The following is a 21,483-nucleotide window of genomic DNA, read 5'->3' as shown; positions in this document are numbered from 1 at the left end:
TTTTGTATGAAAGAAGAGGGTAGAGACACTGGAATGGAGTAAGAGACAACTGAGACCAATTTTTATCCTTTTACTGAGGAGGAAAAAAATATTTAATATTTTTGTTGTATAAGGAATAGCGCCTAAGGCAGGTAAACTTATACTCCTGACCTCAGCCCCACACACTGCCGTTTTAATAAAGCTATAGGACAGAGCAGAGTTGGAATTGAAAAGAAAGGCAGGGTAGGAGACACAACAGGGAAACTGAAGGGAGCAGGGGGTGCAGAAAGAATGACAGCCACGTGTGTACCACACACCTTTTGGCCCCTGCCGCACATCAGAATGACGCCAACCAAGTCTCTGCACCGGCAGGTGGCCCTGCCATGGATGCAGGAGAAAACGTTCGATACTAAGGGAGTGACAACAAAGAAAACTCTGGGCCACAGCCACAGTTGGGCAATCCGCAAGGAAGAGAGTGAGTACCAGATGTCGCTACTTGTGTCACACAAGCTAGAAAAACCCTACCTCTCCCATTGTGGAGGCACACCTACGTCCCACCCGCTTCCTTACCTTACCGTACTGTCTATTCCTCTTGGAGAACTGAGACCCTGGCTAGATACTCCACTCCAGGATAAGGCTGAGCAGTCCTAGTTCTCTAGACTGCCTCTTTTATGAAGATTGGATTAGGGTAGGTGAGAAAAGTGAGAACTGTAATTTTAAAAAAATAAGGTAGAACCAGAGAAAATGTCACAGCTGCCGCAATGTAGCACCAGCAACCAATTCTTGCACTTTTCTTCCCTGTCTCAGTAATCCCCTCTACAGAAGATTTACGTAATTGGAACAGCTCTTTCTTCCCTGTAAAGTCTGCTGGTACCAGGTTATAACCTGGACGGTGGAGAGTGTCTGCCTTAGGCTCGTTTGTGCAAGAGGGCCACCTTAGGTCTCCTTGAGCACGTTTATCTTGGCGCAGATCTTCAGGGCAGGGCCCAGCTTGATGTTCATGGCACTCATAAGATGTTCCTCTTTAAGTAATAAGAGGGCCTGTCCATCAATCTCCTGGGAACGAAACTCCTCTGCAATCTCTTGGCAGCCTAGAGGGAAGTGGTGGGAATACATATGAGAAACTACGCGGTGGCACCAGAGGGCAGGAGGGGGAAGCCAGCAGTGCTTAATCCCAAAGTACTCATCCTAAATTCAGGAACGCAATAGTGTGAGGTGACAAGCTTTGGAAGTAAAAGGAAACCAGACAGAGAAACTGGCTATTTAAAAAAGCCAAGAGAAAGGAAGAACAACAAAGTCATTCAATCACAGAACTAACTTCATTCAAATAGCTTGAGGGAGAAAAGGGAAGGAGCAAAATCGTATGTTTTCTTTTACGCTAGCAAGTTCAGAGCCTTTTTGACATTTTTGTTTAAGGGCCCAGAATTCAGACAAATGGCAAAAAGGGTAAGGTGATTTTCTTCCTGGAGAAAACCATCCTTCGTCAAGAATAGCTTATAAATAGTTCTGCCTGGAAGGGGGCGGTAACAATGGCCCCTACTTTCCTAACCCCTTGACAGCTATCACAAAATCACATATAAAAACACATCTAAAAATTATTGGTAAGAAATACAAAAGTGAAAATCAAACACTGCAAGACTGCTGACACGGTAGAGGACCGTCAGCACAAAAGGGAATTAAGGACCAGGCTGTGGCCAATAGGAAGAATGGAGCCTTCGTCATACCACACTTAAGTACCTATTGCTTAAGTCAGTTCTGTTCCCTGTCAGAGGCCCACGTGGGATAACCTAAAGAAAAGTAAAACTGGATGTGATCTGGGTTCTACTGGATAGGCCCTCCTACCTTGTAGAGAAGCGATAAACTCATACACCTCTTCTACACTCCAGCGGCTGGGATTGCTGGACAGGAACACGGGGTTGATGCCATGTAATTCCGGTGTTGGTGGCGCTGTATTGGGGTTCCCCAGGTCACGTTCTCCATGCCCAGTTCTCACAGATAAAGGCCCAGGAGATGTTGGAGAGAGTGCTTCATCATAACTGGAATTATCTGAACCCCGGCTAGAGTCCTCTTGACCCTATGGAGAACGTCACAAAGCAGTGACGTCATGAATAAGTGTCAGGAGGTTTCTTTCCCTCGCCCCTCACCCCTTCTGGGTTAATATTGGGCATAGAGGAAAAACTAGGATTACAGTGAAGAAACTACTTCGTTTGCAAATGCCCGGAGTCACTAGTCTACTCTCAAGTAACTTTTAAGTATAAACTACCAGTTTCTTGATTCTCCCCTTCTTCCAACAATCGATCTAGCTTTTGTCTAATGTAATAATTAACGGATACAGGAACCAGCCATCAGGTGAGGAGACAAGGAGTCAGGATCTCTTGGAATCTGGAGTAATGCCATCAATACAAAACTCAGTTCTGGTCTCATACTCTTTACCTGGGCAAAGGAAAGAGGAAGGAAAAGGGACCATTTTAAAAGCAGCTGGCTGTGCAACGGAAGCTCACCCGGTGGCGCTTGCCCTGGATCTTGGCACGGGCGATGTCAGAGGAGCTACGGCGGGGTCCACGCCGACGAACGCGAGCATAGTTGGCTTCTTGGAACTCTTTCATCTTTTTCCTCTTCAGCCGGAACTGGTGACTACAGCTCACGTTATACCTACAAGTCGGGGCGTGTACGGGATGTCAGCGGCACTAGAGAAGCCCACCTGGCTAGCTGCGCTGTGTGGGAACTGGTATTTTAAGAACCGACTTGGGGAAGAACACGAAAGCGAAGACGACATGAAACATGAGCTGTGCAGCGATCCTAGGGAAGGGGCCCACTGTTAGATGGAGGAACCGGTGTACCTCTTAGCGCACGTCATTGAGCAGAACCTCTTGGAGCCGCGAAACTGCTCGGCAGGAGCATACTTCCCGCAGTACTCACACTTCAGCAGATTCGCCTTCTTATCTAGCTCTGGAAAACAAGGCATCCCTGGAGACTCCTCCCTGGTTCTGCTGCCGCTCGGGCCATCGTTAGGCCCACAGCTGACTAATTACTGAGGGTTGGCCCCCACAGACCTACACAACCTAATTCGGAATCTCTAAGACAAAGTTCAGAATCCAAAACTATAAAGACACGTCTCAAAAACATGGTCTTCCTGACAAACTAGACTGGTTTCCATTTTCGATGACTAACTTTATCTCAATTCATACTCTCAGACTGCAGACAAGACTACATTTCAGAATAGGAGAGAGGAACTAATAACTAACTAGAAAGATACAGGATCCCTCTCCCAACAAAAGTTTACAAAAGCAGTGGGACAAATGTAAACAAGAGTCCTTAACATAGATTATAAAACCTAGAATAAGGAGAAATGGAAATTAAGAAATATCCTATTTTAGATCATCTTTTAAAAGATACATCCTTCCTTACAGTAAATCAGTAAATAAGATTCAGATTAGCCTGATAAAATTACCCCAATCCTCTAGGGAACTCCTTTTGTGTGATTCTATACATTCTGATATCTAATACAGTTCCTGTGTATGGATGGACTTTGTATAACCCCCACTTTAAATAATTACCATTTTACACTGAGTCCTCAAACACAGCTCCCTGAGCCTCCTTCCCCAGACGGGTCTCCAAATAAATACTTACCAGCAGATGGGCTGTCCCCTCCCAAGGGTCCCCCTGACTGATTCTCATTCAGCCCTGTCGGGAGGCCAGTCTGTAGTGGCTTCTCAGACTCTTTCAGTAACTGAGAACAACCCACCTGTGCCAGAAAAAGTTTACAGTTAAGTTAGCCGAATTCCTTTCTGCTTCTCTAGAACTTTCCCCAGTATTTCTCACTGCCATGTCTTTGCCTGGTTCTCAGAGTTAATGGCCAAGTCTGGTTTAGAGAAACATTTTTCAACGTGGCAGTCAAGAGGCCCTAACGCTCTTTTCAGATGAGCCACTGGAAAACAGGTTCCTACCTTGGCTCCCTATCTTGTCCTTTTTCCTTCCAGAGTTGCAGATACCTGTGTTCTAGTCCTAGTTCTGCAACCCGTCTGTATCTAGAAAGTCCCTTAACTTCTCTACCACAAATTTCTTCATTATGATACAGCCTAGTTTGTGTAACTAAACATTACAGCTTCTTCCTTCTCCTCTTCCCAACATTTTCATTTGCTGGTCTACACAAATTCTTTCCTTCCCCCCTTCCCTTCCTTCTTTACAATTAACCATACAAACAGTAGAATTGAACCATTCTCTAATAATTAAATAGTTCTGAGACTTGATTTTAGTGGACTTTGGAAAGATAAAATCAGGGCAAGTCCCCACTTGAAAGTCCCACCTTATGGCCCTGCCCTCACCGGGAAAGGCTCTGCTCCTTCCTGGATAACGAAGCCTTCAATGATGTGGGTGAGAATCTGGGGCTTCACGATGGCCTGTGGGGGTTTTGAGTCGCCCATCTGTCTGGACACCATGGCTAGTGTAGGAGGGGGTGCGGATGGGGCAGGAGCCAAGGCTACTAGTTCACTGCTTGGAGGGTTAGCATTCACACCAGTCACTGGTTCCGCTTTCTCTGGAACAGATTAAGGAACAGATAGGGGTGCCGCAACTGATCCATCGATTAGCCAAGCCGGTCCGGTCCTCCACAGTGGTACATGTTCACCTTTGACCATTCACCCTGGCGTCCCTGTGTTTGGGTCTACGCATTAGTCCACCAAGTTCAGGCCCGTCTTCTACGGAGCCATATTTAGCTTTGAGCTCACTCAGAACAGGTCTCTAATCTCTGCACTCCAACAGCACTGCGGAAGTCGGTTACTCACCTCCAAGACTGCTCTTCTCCTCCATGGCCTTTGGGCTGTCAGCTACTGGAGATGCCGTGGCTGGAAGCATTGAACCCAATGTCGCGACATCGTCTCTCTCCTCCTCAGACTCTGCCTTGCGTTTCACAGCCAGTGTCTGGGGTTTGCTCTATAAAGTGAAGAACAGGAAAGAAACCAAGATTTGTGAGTGAAGGATAATAAGGAACCTCAATGACTCCCATACTATCAGTGAAAATGTTCTTAGTTCCAGATTTCCCAATTTAGTGTACTTCCCGTGGTACACTAAAATTCCCGGTCTCTCCCAAGAAGCATATCTTCTACATCAGGACAAAAGAAAATGTCACATTTAGTCCTGACCTACACCTCAGGATCCTGGATTCATTATGGCCCAACCGAGAACCACTGTTTTTCTAAAGACCGATTTAACGTGATTAAGGCTATCTTGATTTAACTCAGCACAAATCCAAAAGCCCAGAATGATTTCAGTAGCAAATTTAGGAGTATGAAGTATAGATTTTTATATACATTAATGTCTCTCTCCTACAAAAGGAACAAATAAATACCAGTATCTACCTTTCATCAAAGTTTCTCTTACAAAAGCAGCACATACTAGTATCTTTTCAGTTTTACAGTTTGTAACAAATAGTTGTCACAGACAAAACAATGCAATGATTAACAGAGGAGCTGATGCAATACCATTTTCACACGCTCACACATGCTCCCTCACTCACTCACACACATTAATTATGTAATTGTTATGGACTGAATATTTGTGGTCCCCTCCCCTCCCAAATCCTAAGTCCTAACCCCAGTATGGCTGTATTTGGAGATGGGGCTTCTAAGGAAGTAAAGAAGGTAAAATGATAAATATCAGTATCTCAACCTTCCCAACTCTTTACTCTCCTCCTAAGTTACACTCCATGTCCACTGAGCCCCAGGTCTACTCAAGGGTGACCGTGCCCTCAAAACCATCAGCCGTCACTCACCGGCAGGTGCACAGACTGCATGTAGAAGGCAGCAGGTACCTGGGCCACGACAGGTGAGGAAGTCGTAGCCCCACCCTTTACCACATGGGCCGTCCCCTGCACGGGAGCCAGGCTCATCCCCGAGGCCAACGTGGGAGGGCACTCTTGCAGCGCCCCAGGAGCCTGGGATGAAGGTGGTGAGGAGGCCAAGTGGGCCTGACCGGGCTGCACAGTACTGGGCATCCCCCGGGAAGTAGGTACGGCAGCCGCCAGCTGTGCCAACCCCAAAGCCTGCGCCTGTGCCGTCCCCGGCTGTCGGGTGCCCACAACTTGCACAGGGATGTGGGGTGGTGGTTGCTGGGTAGCTGACATCTTAGCAGCTCCTAACTGAGGAGGCTTGATAGGTGCCACAGGTGGTTTGGACTGGATGGGGATGGGTGGCTTGGGGGTTGGGTCGGGTGGGAGGGACAAGGGTGAAGACTGAAGCATGGGTTGAACGACCAGGGTCTGGGCTTGCTGCTGGGACTGGGAAGGTGGGACCTGCTGAGTGGGTGGGACCTGCGGTGGCTGAGGGGCAGTGAGGGTGGTGGCTGGCGGCGGGGGCGGCGGGGGCGGCGGCTGCTGCTGCTGCTGTTGCTGCTGCTGCTGGGCCAGCTGGAGGTGTGTGGCTGTGTGGAGGAGCTGGGACTGCCGGTGCTGGAACTGCTGCTGGTGGTGGATGGCAATCTGCTGCTGGATTACCACCTGTTTCTGCTGGAGGTGGATCTGCTGCTGTTGCTGAATCAGGGAATGGGGCTGGATCTGCGTGTAGGTGGCTACGGCAGTAAGCCCAGGACGGAACAAAGGAGGGCGGAAAATCATCATCGTTACAAATAAAAGTGAAATCACCTTTCCACGGTGTACGTAGCTTTGGTATCACACAGTGAATGGAAATCTAACCTGGAAGGACCCGAGAGCTCATTTCATTCATACTTTCCTCTGAGTCAGACATTAGCAACTATCTCTCTCCATAATTAAGGACCTCAAGGGAAGAAGTCCCTTGCCCAATCATTTCACGGGCCTCAGTAATTTCTTGCAGCCATCTCACTTTCATTTACTTTGCTATACAAAATCCTATCAGTTTGACCCAGCAAAGGAGAATGGCTGGCCCATCTCCCGTATGGTTAGACTGAGTTCTTCAAGGGCTGAGTCCCTGCTTTATTCATTTTTACATCCCTAAAACCCAGCCCAGTGCCCAGCACATGAGAAAGACTTAATGGTCACTGAGAGAATAAATGTTCACAGAGGTAAAGATTCCAACATCTTCCCGTGAATGCCGCGGTTTTTCAGACTCATCGGTTTAGGTCACCACCTACGAGAAGTCTTAAGAGTCAGCTGCTGTAGGCCCGGCCTTAACCCAGTTTCCTCCACTGCAGGTGGAGCCGACAATCTCCCCCACTCCCTACTCTCCCAGATTGTCCAGAGAGCGTATGTGAGATGAAAGCACTTAGGAAATAGAGTGCTACAGTATGTAAAGACGAGGTAGTAGTACAACCGATGATTAACTCTTCACTTTTTGTAAGTAAATCATCCAAATATAGCAACAACTAAAGCGCTAGAGGAAAGGCAGGTAAAACATTACCAAGCAAGGTGCACACATCTAAGTATACGGAACCGCAGTCTAAAAGCAACTACAAACCATTTGGGGTTATTATTACTCTTTTTTATCCTTATCGTTGATACCGATGATCACAAGTTGACTAGATTAGACCGTGGCTCCATCTGCGAGTCCTAAGTGCTCTAAGGCACTTACACCGTCCCCGCTCTACCCTGGTCCGACTCATCATCACCGAACAGAGCGAAGACAGAAGTCATCCCTTACGCTAAATCGTAAGCTCCATGAGGACAAGGAATCCGTTTGTCAAAGATTGCATCCCTAACACCTCCTACAACACAGTAGGCGATTCAGTAAGAACTGGGTGAACGAAGGGGTGGGGTGGGAAAATTAACAAACTCAGGGCCTGGGAAGAAGCGGACAAAGCAATCTGTAAACCGATTGCTGCCTACCTCTGTTACCTGTCCTCTTCTCTCCCTGGACTAATATGATCAAGACCGATGGGATTTTCTTTCCTTCCCCTACTCTGGGACCGAGAGAAGCAGGCAAAATGGCAAAGAAAGGTACTCTGAAGACTGCAAACAAGTTCTGAGAGAACAATGACGTTATTGTGAGAGGTGACGGCTTACCTGAGCTAATAAGGGTCTGGCTGGGAGCAGGCGTAGCTGTCCGTGTCAGGTTCATGCCCACGTTCTGCTGACCAGCCCCGTCTGCTTCTGCCTTCTTGGCCGCTGCACTTTCTGCTTCTGTCTGGCTTCCCTGACTCACAGTCACTGTTTGGGCTGCAGGCAAGGGCTGCACCACTCCTGTGCCCTTCCTAGGACAGCTCCCACCCCCACCCATTCCTGAGGAAGGCAACTGACCCAAGCCCCCAGGTGCCTGGCCACCTCCGCCTGGCCCCATGGACCCTGGGATGCTACTCCCACTGCCCGCACCAGCTTGACTGAGGTTGAGAGACTGGCCCGAGGCCCCAGAGGAAGCCTGAGCCACAGCGAGGGCCTGGCTAGAGGCCTGGGAGAGGCTAGAGACAGGGGAGGCTCCAGGAGGAATGGCCTTCTGAGTAGAGCCCTGCATTTGGGGTCCTTGGGCTGAGGCCTGTTGGTTCCTCACTGCCAAATTCTGCACCTGAAAGATAAGAAAAAGATATATTGAGAAAAGGGGAACAGGAGGCATGAAGGTCAAAGACTTCTGTGACTGATTCAGAAGCAGTGAAGACAACCACAACATTCCCCAGCCCTCCCTCAAACTTTGTCCCCCCACCTTTACAACTACATACATTAAAGTCCTTCCAGTCACCCAGGGAGGGACTCTTGAATCCTATTTGATTTTCAGTCTCCTTCTTTCACTGTCAGATCTATCAGCAACTTGCTCATTTATTCCTTCGAAATGTCTCAAATTTTCCCTTTCTTCTCTGTTCATTCATTCAACATCGACCAAATAACCTACTATGCTTCAGGTACTATGCTGGATACTGGAAATGCAGGGACAAAAGACACTGTCCCTGCTCTTACTGAGTACTTTCTGCCAGAAAAGACAGACAAGAAAATCACCGCTCACCCTGACATACTATGCAGAGAGATGCACAAAGTGCCAAGGGAGCACAGAGGAGGAAGCCAGACTCACACCGGGGAGATTAGGGCAGACTTCCTGAGGCAGTCTTTTGTTTCACCTGAGACCCCACGGGTGAGAGCGAAAGCGAAGTCTGAAGACCTAGGTAACAACATTTGGAAGACGATCGAGCCAAGAGCACAGCACTTTTGGAAATTATAAATATTTCATTATGTTCGGGGTGAGTTAGAGGGAGCGGCAAGAAATGAAGCTAGGAAGACAGGCTGAGGCCAGGGAGGTAGAAAGGCGCCAGGTCAGGAAGGGCTTGGTGTGTTCAAATGAGGAGAGTCTGAACTTCCGTTCGGGAACAGAAGGTTTATCCGTCTTCCCCACTGTTATATTTCCAGCACCTAGCACAGTGCCTGACATAGTAAGTACTCCAGAAGACGAACAGGGGACTGATGAGCACTTCACTGATAACAGGAAGCCACTGAACAATATTAATCAGAATAAACATCATCAACTCTATAGCTGAAACATTCTTTTAAACATTGCTGATAGAAGCGTAAATCAGTACGACCGCTTTGGAAAATGGTTTGGCGTCCTATCCTAAAGTTGAACATCCACACGCCCTCTAATCCAGGAATTCTACAAGAGAAACTCTTGCTGTAGACCATAGGAGGCATGTGTAGGACAGTTCACGGCAGCACTATTCATAGTTAACGAAAGCTTGGAAGCAACCCAAATGGCCATTATCAGAAGAGAAGATGAATGAACTGCAGTATATTCACACGGTTCAATACTACATAGAAATCAAAATTAATAAAATACAGTGACATGCAACAATACGGATGGATCTTACGATAAGCTATTAAGAGAGTATTCTCCCCAAATCACATACAGCACAAAGACCTTATAAACTTAAATACAAATACATATATACATATTATATATATAAAATAACGTTACGAATAACATGTATTTTCTTATTTAAAAAACTTATCCTGATAGTAATATGGAAGATGCTTAGAGGTAGACGAGGCTGACGTCAAGAGACCAATTAGAAAACTAGTACAGTAATGCAGGCAAACAATACAAAGAACCTGAGTTCAGGCAAGCAGTCAGTAAAGAAGGGAGAGCTTTCGAGAGAGATTTACAAGAATTAGGACGGGCTGCTGAGGGCTTAATGTGAGCCGGCAATTATATAGTTTGTTTCTAATCAGCTTTCTATAATGACTACTTAGAACTTTCCTAGTCTCCCGATCTACCTCAGAACCACTTGCTCTTCCTCCTCTTCCTCACCCCCCCTGCAGAGACAATAAAACTATTACATGGCACACTTCAGAAGTTCCGTCACCGACTCCATCCGTTCCCCTCATAAAGCCCCACCACTTCCTTTTCCCTGCTCTCCCTTCTATCTCTCTCCTACCAAATCCTTCTCCACACGCACGGCCCCAGCCCTCCTCCTTCTCAAGGAGCCTGTACTATCAGTTCCTTCCTGTCTCTTCAACCTCTCCACTAAAGGCGCCCTCCAATCACACCTGAACCCCCCTCCTCCAACCCCAGCTCCATCCTTTCCTATTACTGCTAAACTGGTAAGAACTGTTCACATTCCTTAGAAAAGAGAACAGTTCAAGGTCGAGTAGAGGCTGATGAACTGGCAGAGGGGAGTAAGGAAAGAGTGACAGAGAAACAGGAAAACCTGGATTGTGTGGTGTCATGAACACAAAGGAACAGAATGTTAGAAGTGGCAGGGAGTCCTCTGTCAAACTCAGTGGAGAGGACAAGAAAGAGGTACTAATATGGATGGAGAACCATTTCAGTGGAGTTTGGGGGGGATTGAAGCCAAACTAGTATCACCTGAGGAATGGCTGGGTAGTGAGCATAGATGCAGTGAATGTGAACAGTCCTAACCCTCAGGGCTCCACCTTAATTAAAGGCTTTTCTCTTGTCAATCCGTACCTGTCCCTAAGCAATGCCAAATGCTCTCCTGACTTCGATTATCATCTAGGTGTCTACTACTCTTGAATGTGTATCTCCAACTCAGACCTCCCCTCTCAGCTCAAGTACCAGATATACAAAACTGCCGACCTCGGGACCCAGTGACGAACAAGCACGTCTAGACCGCGGCATCCAAAAGTTAACTTCACCCTAAATCCGCTTCTCCAACATTCTTCATCTCCTAAGTAGCACTAAGCAGCTACCTCACTGCTGTCACACGTCATCTCTGGCACCTCCCTCAACGGAATCGGTTTTCCTTTTTCAAAGATCTTCTAAGTTTTTCTCAAATCTATTCATTTCTGGCCATCTCCGTTGTTACTGCCTAACCCAAACACCATCTTTCCCCTAAAAACTGTTGTTCTCCCCAGATTCACACTCCCTAGATTCAAACTCACACCACCTCCATTTATTCTCCACAGAGGAGCCCACATAGGCTTTAAACAAACAAATGAACAAGCCTGGAACCTCTCCATGTCACTTCCAAGTTTAAAATCCTCCCGTAGTATCCCATCACCCTTCGCATAAAGCCCCAAATCCTAAACACTGCCCCCAGTGCCCTGCAGGGTGAAGTTTCTCCTACCTCCCCAGACCATCTCCATCCCCGCTGCCGAACTCCAGGCACGCAGGTCTTCTTTCAGTTCCTCAAATATACAGCGCTCCTTCCCTCCTCTTTGGAGGTATTTGGACCTAAGGTTTCCCTGCCTTTGCCACTCTCTTATGGCACTCTTCGGGGCGGTCTTCTTGACTTTCACCCCGGTCCCAAGGCTGAATTAGGTCTCTTTCTGTGTTTTCAGAGCACTCTAGACTTTCTAATGCAGCAATTATTAAACCATTCGGGTGATTCTTTGTTTAATGTCTGGTGCTTCAGTGATGTGTAATCTCTAACTCATTTAATCCTTAACACACCCCGAGGTAGGTGTTTAACAATAGCTATTTTATATAGGAAGAAACTGGAAAAAGATGTTAGGCCATTTGCCTAGGTCACACAGTAAGTCGTGGACTTGGAATCGGACCCAAACATCAGATTCACATTTTCAACCACTATTCTGTCCCTCCACATATTGACATAAATGAACTAACATAATGTAATAAAAAAACATTTAAAAAAATTTTTTTAATTTAAAAAAATAAAAAAAAAAAGAGATGGATAAATGAAAGAACTGGATATGAAACTAGTCTCAACCTCATCCTCTGATCCCACTGCTATTACCACAGTCTAAAACAAAGGTCTTACCCTAGTAACTAAATGACCCCCAAGAAATCTCTTACTAGGTTCCTTAACTTCTCTTTCTTCTCCAGGTACATGTTCCTGGATGATTCTTTCCAAAGTATTTTCCTTATCCTATTAATCTGCTGTTCAACAGCCAGCCATGACCCTGCTAGTATGAAGTCACTTGGCTTTTCGACTTCACCTTGACAATGACTTTTTCTACCATCAGGTGTGTTGTCTGCACTTTATCCACTCATCCCCAACTCAGTCACATGAGTCTGCCTTTACACACACTGTTCTCTCTCCAGTTTTCTTCTAACTCTGAATCAAATCCTACGGATCCTTCGAGAATCTGCTCAAGTATCCCAAAAGTCACCGAGCAGGAATGCAGCCAACTCTTCTCTAAACTCATGTTTCACTCCAAGCTAGTAGCATTTACTTTGTACTTTTTGGGGCTCTAAGATCTTTGGAGTTCTTTGTTCTCTAAGATCTCTGAAGACTTGACTTGTCTTTCTTTTCAAGCTTCCCAAGTTTCTAGTATATATTGGAGCACATCAGTAGACAGAGCTCAACCTCAATATTTACTTGCTAACTGATAAACTAAGAGAATGAAAAAAGTTATTATGAGATCCCAATTTCTATTCCATCCATAAGAAGCAAAAGCTTCAGGCTCGAAATATATGTACGTATTTGGGGGGTAAGGCATGGGAAGCAACAGTGAGAAAGACTTTCCTGGGCACACAGCGAGCAGAAACAGACTACTGAGAGTCGGCAGCCACAGGAACTCATAAAGAGAAGGAATCGAACATCCTTCCAGCAACAGCCAGGTGGGCTTCACACCTCCTAACTGCAGAATTCCCTCACTCATCCCTTACTTTAAGAGTACCGCAGAGAAAGAGAATTAAGACCTCCTAAATAAAACTGAGCCATGCAGGGCTAAAAGAATGCAAGGAAATCTGCCCTGGATTGAGAATAAGGCTTCCCAGATCCACAGGGCTGTTTTCAGTCAACTCCACCTCCCTTCCTAACTCAAATAACCCAAAAGTTACAAGGGATTCGAGTTCTATAGAGATTAAGAAAAGGGGAGAAAAAATAAGACTCCTGAGAAGTCGCAGTGGGGTAGCGGGGTGGGCCCTGGTCTGTGGTGGGTCCCTTCATCCTCCCCAGCGCCCATCCGCAGGTCAAGTGGTTGCCACTGACCTGATCTGCATCTGTATGTACTCCCGGAGACTGAGCAGATGGCACCTCCTGCTGGACCGCAGCCACCGCCCCGTTAGGCATCAGGATGAGTTGGGAGGCTAGAGGCACATTCCGGCCCAGGGTCCGGTTTACCTGCAATAGGTTTCCCAGCTGTGGCTGGCAAGGAGAGGAGGAAGAGGAAGAGCAAAGGCAAGAGAACAAGAGGAGAAGAAGAAAGACAGAAGAAACGGAAGGGAAGGACCACAAGACAAAATAAACAGAAGATACGAAACTGCTAAGCCCTGCCCCTCTCCACACCAACCCAGGAGACCCTTATTCTCCATATGCGATGAATCTTCCAGAAGGAAACCTAGAATGTACATAAAACTACAGACTGATATCAAAGAGTCAAACATCAAAGAAGTTGAGACAATGAGGATTTTAGAGCAAGTATTTACGTATAGTAAGTAGACAGGCTAAGAGATAACACTTAGAATTTGGGTACTCGACCCACGGGTTTAAAGATTAGATTATATGTGACACCACTTCAGTCAAATATTAAGGCGAACACCTTCTCATTCAGGATCTCAGTGCAACCTGCAGGCTCCCCGTGAATACTGGGCATCACTTCTAGAGGTAAGTACGGCCTAGGAAGTAGATCAGCGTACCGTAACGTCTCTGGGCAACCGTGGTTAAATCAGACAGCTTTCACTCAAGTCTTTGCCAGGGGCATAACAGTTATGCCCTTGGAACAATGGTGGTTGTGTCTGTGGCTTACCCGTAGATACATCTGGGCCTGGGATTGGTTGAGAGGCGGGGAGGTGGTGTTCCCCAGTAGCACAGATTGGGTCAAAGTGGTAGCACTGGGAGAGCTCACACTCTGGGATCGGCTGATGAGCTGGGCGGCCGACGTGGTGGCCAGATTGATCTGTGCGGTACAGAAAGGAAGCAGAACAAAGGATTTAAGAGACGTAAAAAGAAATGCCCATCACTGACAAATGCAGAGGGACAAAGTCAAGAACAGAATACATTTTCTTCTTTTTGTTCTTCTTTTTTTTTTTAAGAACAGACGATCCCATTTTCAGAGTCAGGGGGAAATGAATAATACCTTCCTGACCGTAACTGCCATCCTGGCTACTGTAGGGTAGTACCAAAGAAAAGAAACTAGTCCCTAACCACTAACATTACCAGTTGAGACGGAAAAGGAACAAAACAGAACAGACTTCACTCCCGTTAAGCGGCCCACAGATTAGTCCCTTTCCTTTGTCATCTCCTCTTCTCCCCCAGGATTTTCTTCCTCCTTTCTTAGACCTCGTCACTGAGACTCCTGAATATAGATTCAGGTCAGTTGTTTCCCTTTTACCATAAGCGCAATAATCACCATTGGTGGCTCAATACACAAAGTCGTTCCACCCAGAGACGAAGCCCCAGGGCAGGAAGCCTCTCAGTGGGGAGACGCAGTACTCACTGAGGCCTGGGTGGTGGTAGTCTGCTGCTGTGCAGTGCTGGTGTTTGGGGAGCTGGCCTGCCGACTGGCAGCAATCGTGGCCTGTTAGAGGCGAAAGGAAACAAGAGAGAGCAGAGACAACGGAGACTGAATCTTCTAATCACAGGCACAAAATGTAATAGAGATTTCAGATAAAAACCCAGAGACTACTATGGAGCAAGGAAAAGTTATATTCGCTATCCCCAAAACTCTCACATTACCACATATGCCAACCTAATAACGCCCACATAACCCTCCTGGGGCAATAGGGTAATCTGTCCTCCTCCTCCTCCCACTTTCTTTTAGGTGGAAGAAGAACCTTTGATCAGGTCATATCATGAGTCACTCATAAGTCTAGCCCAGGGCTGTCCAAAACAAATACAATCTGAGCCACATAAATAATTTTCTAGTATGCACAGTTTTTAAAAAGTGAAAAGAGGGGTGCCTCAGTCGGTTAAGCGTCTGCCTTAGGTTCAGGTCATGATACCAGGGCCCTGGGATCGAGCCCCACATTGGGGCTCCCTGCTTGGCTGGGAGTCTGCTTCTTCCTCTCCCTCTGCCCTCCCCCCAGCTCGTGCTCGCTCTCTCTTGCTCTCTTTCTCTATCTCGAATAAATAAAATCTTTAAAAAATAATAAAAATAAAAAAGTGAAAAGAAATAGGAGAAATAAACTTTATTTTATTTAAGCCAATGTATCTCATTTCAACATATAACCAATAAAAACAAACTACGGAGATAGTTTATATTTTTTTATACTAAGTCTTTGAAATCCAAAATTGAACTATACATCCCAACTTGGACTAGCTACATTTTAAGTGCTCAATAGCTACATGTGACTAGTGGCCGCCATATTGGACACTGCAGTTCTAGAACACAGCCATTCTACCTCCCAGTTCCTACTGCAACCCCAAAAACTAAGATCCCTTTGTTCTCCCACGGGAAGACAGGAGGTAGGCAAGACTGTGTTTCTAGCCTGAGTGGCGGAGTGGAGGAGGCAGTATGCCCCGACCCACCTGGAGTGCCTATCCCCTCCCTCTTGGGCCAGCTGGCTGCTGACCTCTCACCTGCTGGACCGCAGCCAGGCTATGCAGCTGGGCATTGCTGAGCTGCTGCTGGAGCATGAACTGGTGGAAATACTGAGCTGCGTTGGGCTGACGCTGCAGTGCCTGCAGAGCCTAAGAGGAAAAAGAGAGGATCAACCCACTTAGAATGAATCACTCCTAATTCCTATTCTATGCAAATGACTGTGATCCGGTGAAAGGGACAATTGGAAAGGAAAGAAACAAAGGAAGATGGGGAGTGACTACTACAAATCAACATCTGATTTGTCCATTTTTATATTAGAACTGGTAAATTCACATAGTCTTCAAGAAGTGGAGAAACAACTAATTCTGTTATGCTCTATGCTTGTATATAAAGAAAAGTAAAGCAATGTTAACTCACATGAACTCTTAATTCCCAAAATGAAATGTGGACACACATGATAGCAAGGAAAAGAACTGGAACTAGACAAGTTGAAAATAAATTGGACATCGAATAATATAAAGAGAAGAAGGGGCACCAGGCTGGCTCAGTTGGTAGAACATGCAACTCTTGGTCTCAGGGTTGTGAGTTCAAGGCCCAGATTGGGCATAGAGCTTACTTAAAAAAAATAAATAAAAATGGGGCGCCTGGGTGGCTCAGTCAGTTAAGCATTCAACTCTTGATCTCCGCTCAGGTCTATGATCTCAGGGTCACTGAGTTCAAACCCGACATTGCACTCCAGCATGGAGCCTACTTAAAAATAAATAAATACATGAATGAATGAATGAATGAATGAAAGAAAGAAAGAAAGAAAGAAAGATAAAAGACCATATTCTAGGGACACAAAAGACCATGTTCTAGGGACACAAAGGTGACAGAGCCCCAACTGGTTGAAAATGATGAAAAATATGGGGCTCCTGGGTGGCTCAGTCATTAAGCATCTGCCTTCGGCTCAGGGCATGATTCCGGGGTCCTGGGATCGAGCCCCGCATCGGGCTCCCTGCTCAACAGGAAGCCTGCTTCTCCCTCTCCCACTCCCCCTGCTTCTGTTCCCTCTCTCACTGTGCCTCTGTCAAATAAATAAAAAACAATCTTTAAAAAAAAATGATGAAAAATAGAGTAAAGAGTGGCTTGTGAAAGATTTTATCAGGTAAAATTTTCCAATAACTGGCATTTTCAAATATTTACAGTAAATGTTTATAAAGATGACACTGGTAATGCAGTCTTAGTGTCACCTTTAGGATATTACTATATTCTTATTCTTTAATAATTACAACTATTCTTATGACGTGCATAGCTATTCCAGCAACCAAGATATTTTGAGTTAAATGCCCCATTCCCAAAATTGTTTAAAGCGTGGAATCTACTATTTGTCTAAAAATAAAACTCCGAAGAGTTTCATACGTCCATTACTCAGGGTGATTTACAAGAGAGACCAAAGATTAAAAACCTGACAATCCATGAAGAGAAATGGTTAGTTAGAATCTAGCTACATGAACTGAATGGTATTAAAAAAAAAAAAAATGCGATTTGAAGACGGAATCTCATTCTCTGTTTGCTTGCTTGAACTACTGTAAACCCCTAAGATTCTCAGGGCTGGAAGGGACGTTAGTCATCACCTAACCCAACGCCCCCAGTCTGGTGGAAAGGAACTAAGAGCAGTTACCTCCCAGCACCCGTGCCCACTGGAAGCCAATGCTCACAGATCACAGCCCCTCAGAGTCGAGCCTCACCTGCACCGCTTGGCGTTCATAGAGTGACATCTGAGCTATCTGGGGCCGAGAGCTGCCCCCAGAGCTGGAGCTCCCATTAGTGGAGTTGGAGTTCTGCTCACTCTCGGTCTCCATGATAGTGGTGCAGGGTCCCCAAAGCCAGTGCTCTGCCTCAAGACCTAGATGGAAGTAGCGAAGGATTAAAATTCACACCTGATCTCAAACTATGATTTCGTATTATTCGAGTTATCTAAGACTCTTCCTCTTCTTTCCAGTAGCCATGATTCCTTGGGCTTCTTTAACCACCAAATCTGTAATTCACACTTACAACCATATGCTTCCCGTACCATCTTTTAAAGCTATGCAGTGTCTCAAAAGAAACCTCTACGTGTTCCCTCATGACTGTCTATTAAATATCAAATGGCTAGAATTTAAGACTCATAATAACGAAGGTTGCCTTACATTCCCCGTAACATTTTTTAACAGTTTAAAATAGTCCCACTTAAAAGTCACTGTCTTCTCATTTTTATCTGCACCTGCAATATCATTACCGCCATCACCTTAGCCATGGTCACCGCGGAGTGAGAAGCCACCAGGTGCCTCCTCTCACGGCCTAGGCTCTTCATCTCCATTACCTCTCACATGCTTTAAGGTAAATATGATTATCCCCATCATATAATTGTAGAAATACGGTTTTCTGAGGTTAAAGAAGTTCCCGGTAAGTATCAAGTCTTTACGTTAACACAGCCTGCTTCCTCAAACCAAAAAAAAAAAAAAAAAACCACCTGTGATGAAGGCAGTGTCATTCGGTTTGAGTGTTCACTGTCCTCATTTATGGATGAGGGGCTCAAGATACAGATATGTTAAATGCATCATGGAAAGTCATAAAACTAGAGGTAGAGGGATGCCTGGGAAGAGCGTGTGGCTCTTGATATCAGGGTCATGAGTTCGAGCTCCACACTGGGTGTAGAGATGACTTAAATAAAACTTTAAAACAAAAGAAAAACTAGGAGGTAGAAGAGCTAGTCTACAGCCCAAACAGCTGCCTGGTTCCAGCTCAGGCTACTAATAAAAACACCTTGGACACATCACCTTCCCTGCTGCCACCTCGGTTCCCCCATTTGCAGAAAAGCCTTCACAACTGAATGTAATATATTATTTTAACAAATGACTACCAGGTACTGAACATATTAAATACACAGCAATGAAAATCTTCAAGAAAGTAAAACTCAACTTTTTAGTTCCCTTTAGTAATCAGAATTTACCCTCTGGGGTCTACGCTAAAATTTGCAAAAAGACATGAAGACATTGCTAAGAACCAAGCAGAGACAGGAGAAGAGAAGCAAGAAGAAATATGCCTCCAAACAGCACTAAATGACAATAAGGGCTTTTGTTCATTCTTTTTTTTTTCTCCTCTTTTGTTAGGCCTAGACACCATATTCTCTACTTTGGAGGCACAGGGCCACTAGAAATATTAGGTCAGCAAAGCACTATTTGGTTTAGGAATGTAAACATCAAACCAGAATTTCTGCTAAGGCCTGTCAACAGTTTTATTAAAATGGATTTAGCATAATGATTACATCCAAAACAAAGTAAATAAAATCAAACCGCTTGGCCTTGGAAACAGAGTTGGGGAGATTTCTTATTCTGTTCCCAGTATCATCCAATCACATCATTATCACTCAAGTATTCAACCCAGCTCTTCAGTTTTCCTTAGGTATAGCAAAAGTCACTGCAAACATGGATATAACCCAAGAAGCACAGAGAAGAAATCATAGCAGCTTCAACCCTAGTTATCTTCTCCCACAATATCAAAGCACTAAACAGATACAGACCCATGAATCCTCATTATAAGCGTGTGAAGAAAAAAAGTGGGTAAGGATTAGAGGCAGCATGGCATAGTTGTACAGATCAATGGACTTAGTTCACTGGACTCAGAGACATGAGACCCCTTTACTAGCTAGAGGAGACATTAACTCCTACATTCATAGGTGAAAGTGCTAATAAACTGTAGGACCCCTCATCTCCCCCAAAATGGAAGTCTTAGTCATATTTATTTTTTCAGATTGTGGAACGAAAATAGAGATGGAAAAGTACTGGCTTAAGTAATAAAATCAGGAGAAACTGACATCAAAACCAGGATTCCTGGATCCCAGGCACAGAAATCTATTCATCTGTGATCAATGTTGGGACTGCAAAATTAAATACAGAAAATGAAAACAACAAAAAGTTTGGGAGGCACAGTGCATTTAAATTTTCAGAATTATGCCAGAAGAGAAAGTGCGAGAAGCTGATCCACAGAGGTGCCCACAATAGCTAAACTACGGTCACCCTTAAAGGTAGTATTTGAGTGTGTAGGGGTTGGGTTGGGTAAGGAGCACAGACCTCTGGGAGGGAGCTAGAAAAAGACAGTGAAGTGGACCTGGGACTGGGTCCATTGAGCCAAGAGTTGGGAGGAAATAAATTTCCCTAAACCTAGAACTCTGTCTTGTAGAAAGTATGGGACACAGAACGGCGGCAGGAGAAAGGGGGGGGGGGGGGAAGACTGTGCCAAAGAAATGGAAGTGATCCGGAGAACAGGGATTGTAAGCGCCCAGGGGTCCTTGTTGTATACAGAACCTTGATGAAAATGAGGTTCCAAAGAGGAATCAAAGACACCGGGGGAAGGGGGCAGATAGAGTGGATCCAGGAGTCAACTGACTCAAGTGAGCAGGGAAATGTGCTTACTGATAGCAGGGACACAAGCGGGAGAGAGACAGAAGTCAAGGAATTGGAGACCGAGGGATCAAGCGGACCATAAAAAGCAGGGAGATTACCAGACAGCATGCTTGGATGGGAGGACCGAAGTCAGAGAAGGAAAAATGAATGAGAAAATGAGCAGTCAGAAGCAAGTAGGGTGACGGACAGACGGCATCCAGCGCAGCGAAATGAATAGCAAGAAGCCTTGGACAGACAGAGCCGAAGGACCGCAGAGCGAAGCGCTAGAGGTAGGCAGGGAAAGAAACTGGGGGAGGTACCTGGGGCGTTACACAGACGGAGCTGGTTGAAGAAACATCCCCGCGCAGCCAAGCCCCCAGAGGTCCTGCCCCTCCCCAGCCCGCGGCCGCCCAGTTACCTTCGCGCCCGGCTCTGCACCCAAGTGCTCCCGGGGGGCGTCCACCTCATGTGCCGGGGTCCCCAGTCGCCGGGCTGGGCGGGGGGCTCGCTCGGCCTCCGCGGCGGGCTCCCCTCGCCTCCTCCCCTTCCTGGAGGGGCGGGGGCGCCGAGGGCGGGGTGGGAGGTGCCCGGCGCGGCCGCGGCTCCCCGCCCCTCCCGCCGCTCCGGGTGCGGGCCCGGCCGCGGCTCTGCCAGGCCTCCGGGGCTCGCTCCGGGCCTGTCACTTCCTGCCGGGCCGAGAGGGTGGGGGCTGCAGGCCGGGGGCTGCGGGCCAGGCTGGAGGAGGGGGCTGGCGGGGAGGTGCTTCCGGGGCAGCCGGACCCCTCCCCCGTCCCTCCCCTCCCCTCGGCGCCCTCCTCCCCCTGCTCCCTCCCGCGCGTCCCTCGTTTCCTGCCGGCGCCCGTTGCCATGACGACGCCGCTCCCGGGCCTGTGCGCTCTAGGCCCCGGGGTTTTTTTTCCCCCTCTCTCGCTCTCTCTTTCTCCTCTTTTTTTCCCTTCTTTCTCTCCGAGTTCTGCTCGCCGGTGGGAGGGACGAAACTGAGAAAGTGCTGGCCTCTAGTGGGGAACTCGCTCTCACCGACAAGGAGAAGGAGATGGGAGAAGGGAGGGAAGTGACGTGAAAAGGGGGGGAAAAAGGAGGTATTTTCTGGAGCTTCTGGGAATAAGGGAGAGAAAGAAAGGATCAAAGGGACGATCGAGCAAAGAGGGAGAAAGCGAAGCAACAAGCCTAGAGAAACGACAGACTGGGAAAGGGGATAAAGCCGAGGAAAGGAGAGAACGGGAAAGAAAAAGACTGAGGAACCGGAGAGAGAATGTCGATTGTTTAATCCCTCACCTCAACTCC

The 21,483-nt window shown here is 46.6% G+C and overlaps 1 protein-coding gene across 4 annotated transcripts; it reads right to left on the bottom strand.

The window, feature by feature from the left end:
• Positions 1-56: 56 nt before the first annotated feature.
• Positions 57-20,728, bottom strand: PHC1 (polyhomeotic homolog 1). Of its 4 annotated transcripts, XM_040642136.1 has the most exons (15): positions 20,597-20,728; positions 17,503-17,660; positions 15,811-15,921; positions 14,729-14,809; positions 14,039-14,188; positions 13,282-13,437; positions 7,952-8,447; positions 5,750-6,543; positions 4,764-4,911; positions 4,305-4,516; positions 3,610-3,724; positions 2,820-2,928; positions 2,481-2,631; positions 1,822-2,053; positions 57-1,070 (listed from the first exon to the last, which is right to left on the bottom strand). In XM_040642136.1, exons 2-15 carry the CDS (start codon positions 17,614-17,616, stop codon positions 916-918), a joined length of 3,024 nt encoding a protein of 1,007 aa, XP_040498070.1. In that variant the 5' UTR covers positions 17,617-17,660; positions 20,597-20,728; the 3' UTR covers positions 57-915. The 4 variants fall into 4 exon arrangements, with proteins under 4 accessions (XP_040498070.1, XP_040498069.1, XP_040498071.1 ...); XM_040642135.1 differs by lacking the exon at positions 20,597-20,728 and having other exon boundaries at positions 17,503-18,272; XM_040642137.1 differs by lacking the exon at positions 20,597-20,728 and having other exon boundaries at positions 13,282-13,413; positions 17,503-18,272.
• Between the last annotated feature and the right edge of the window lie 755 nt (positions 20,729-21,483).

Source organism: Ursus maritimus, unplaced genomic scaffold (assembly GCF_017311325.1).
Source record: "Ursus maritimus isolate PB19 unplaced genomic scaffold, ASM1731132v1 scaffold_26, whole genome shotgun sequence".
NCBI lineage: Eukaryota > Metazoa > Chordata > Mammalia > Carnivora > Ursidae > Ursus > Ursus maritimus.
The sequence above is the reverse complement of the archived record's forward strand: the minus strand, read 5'-3'. Positions and strand labels throughout refer to the sequence as shown.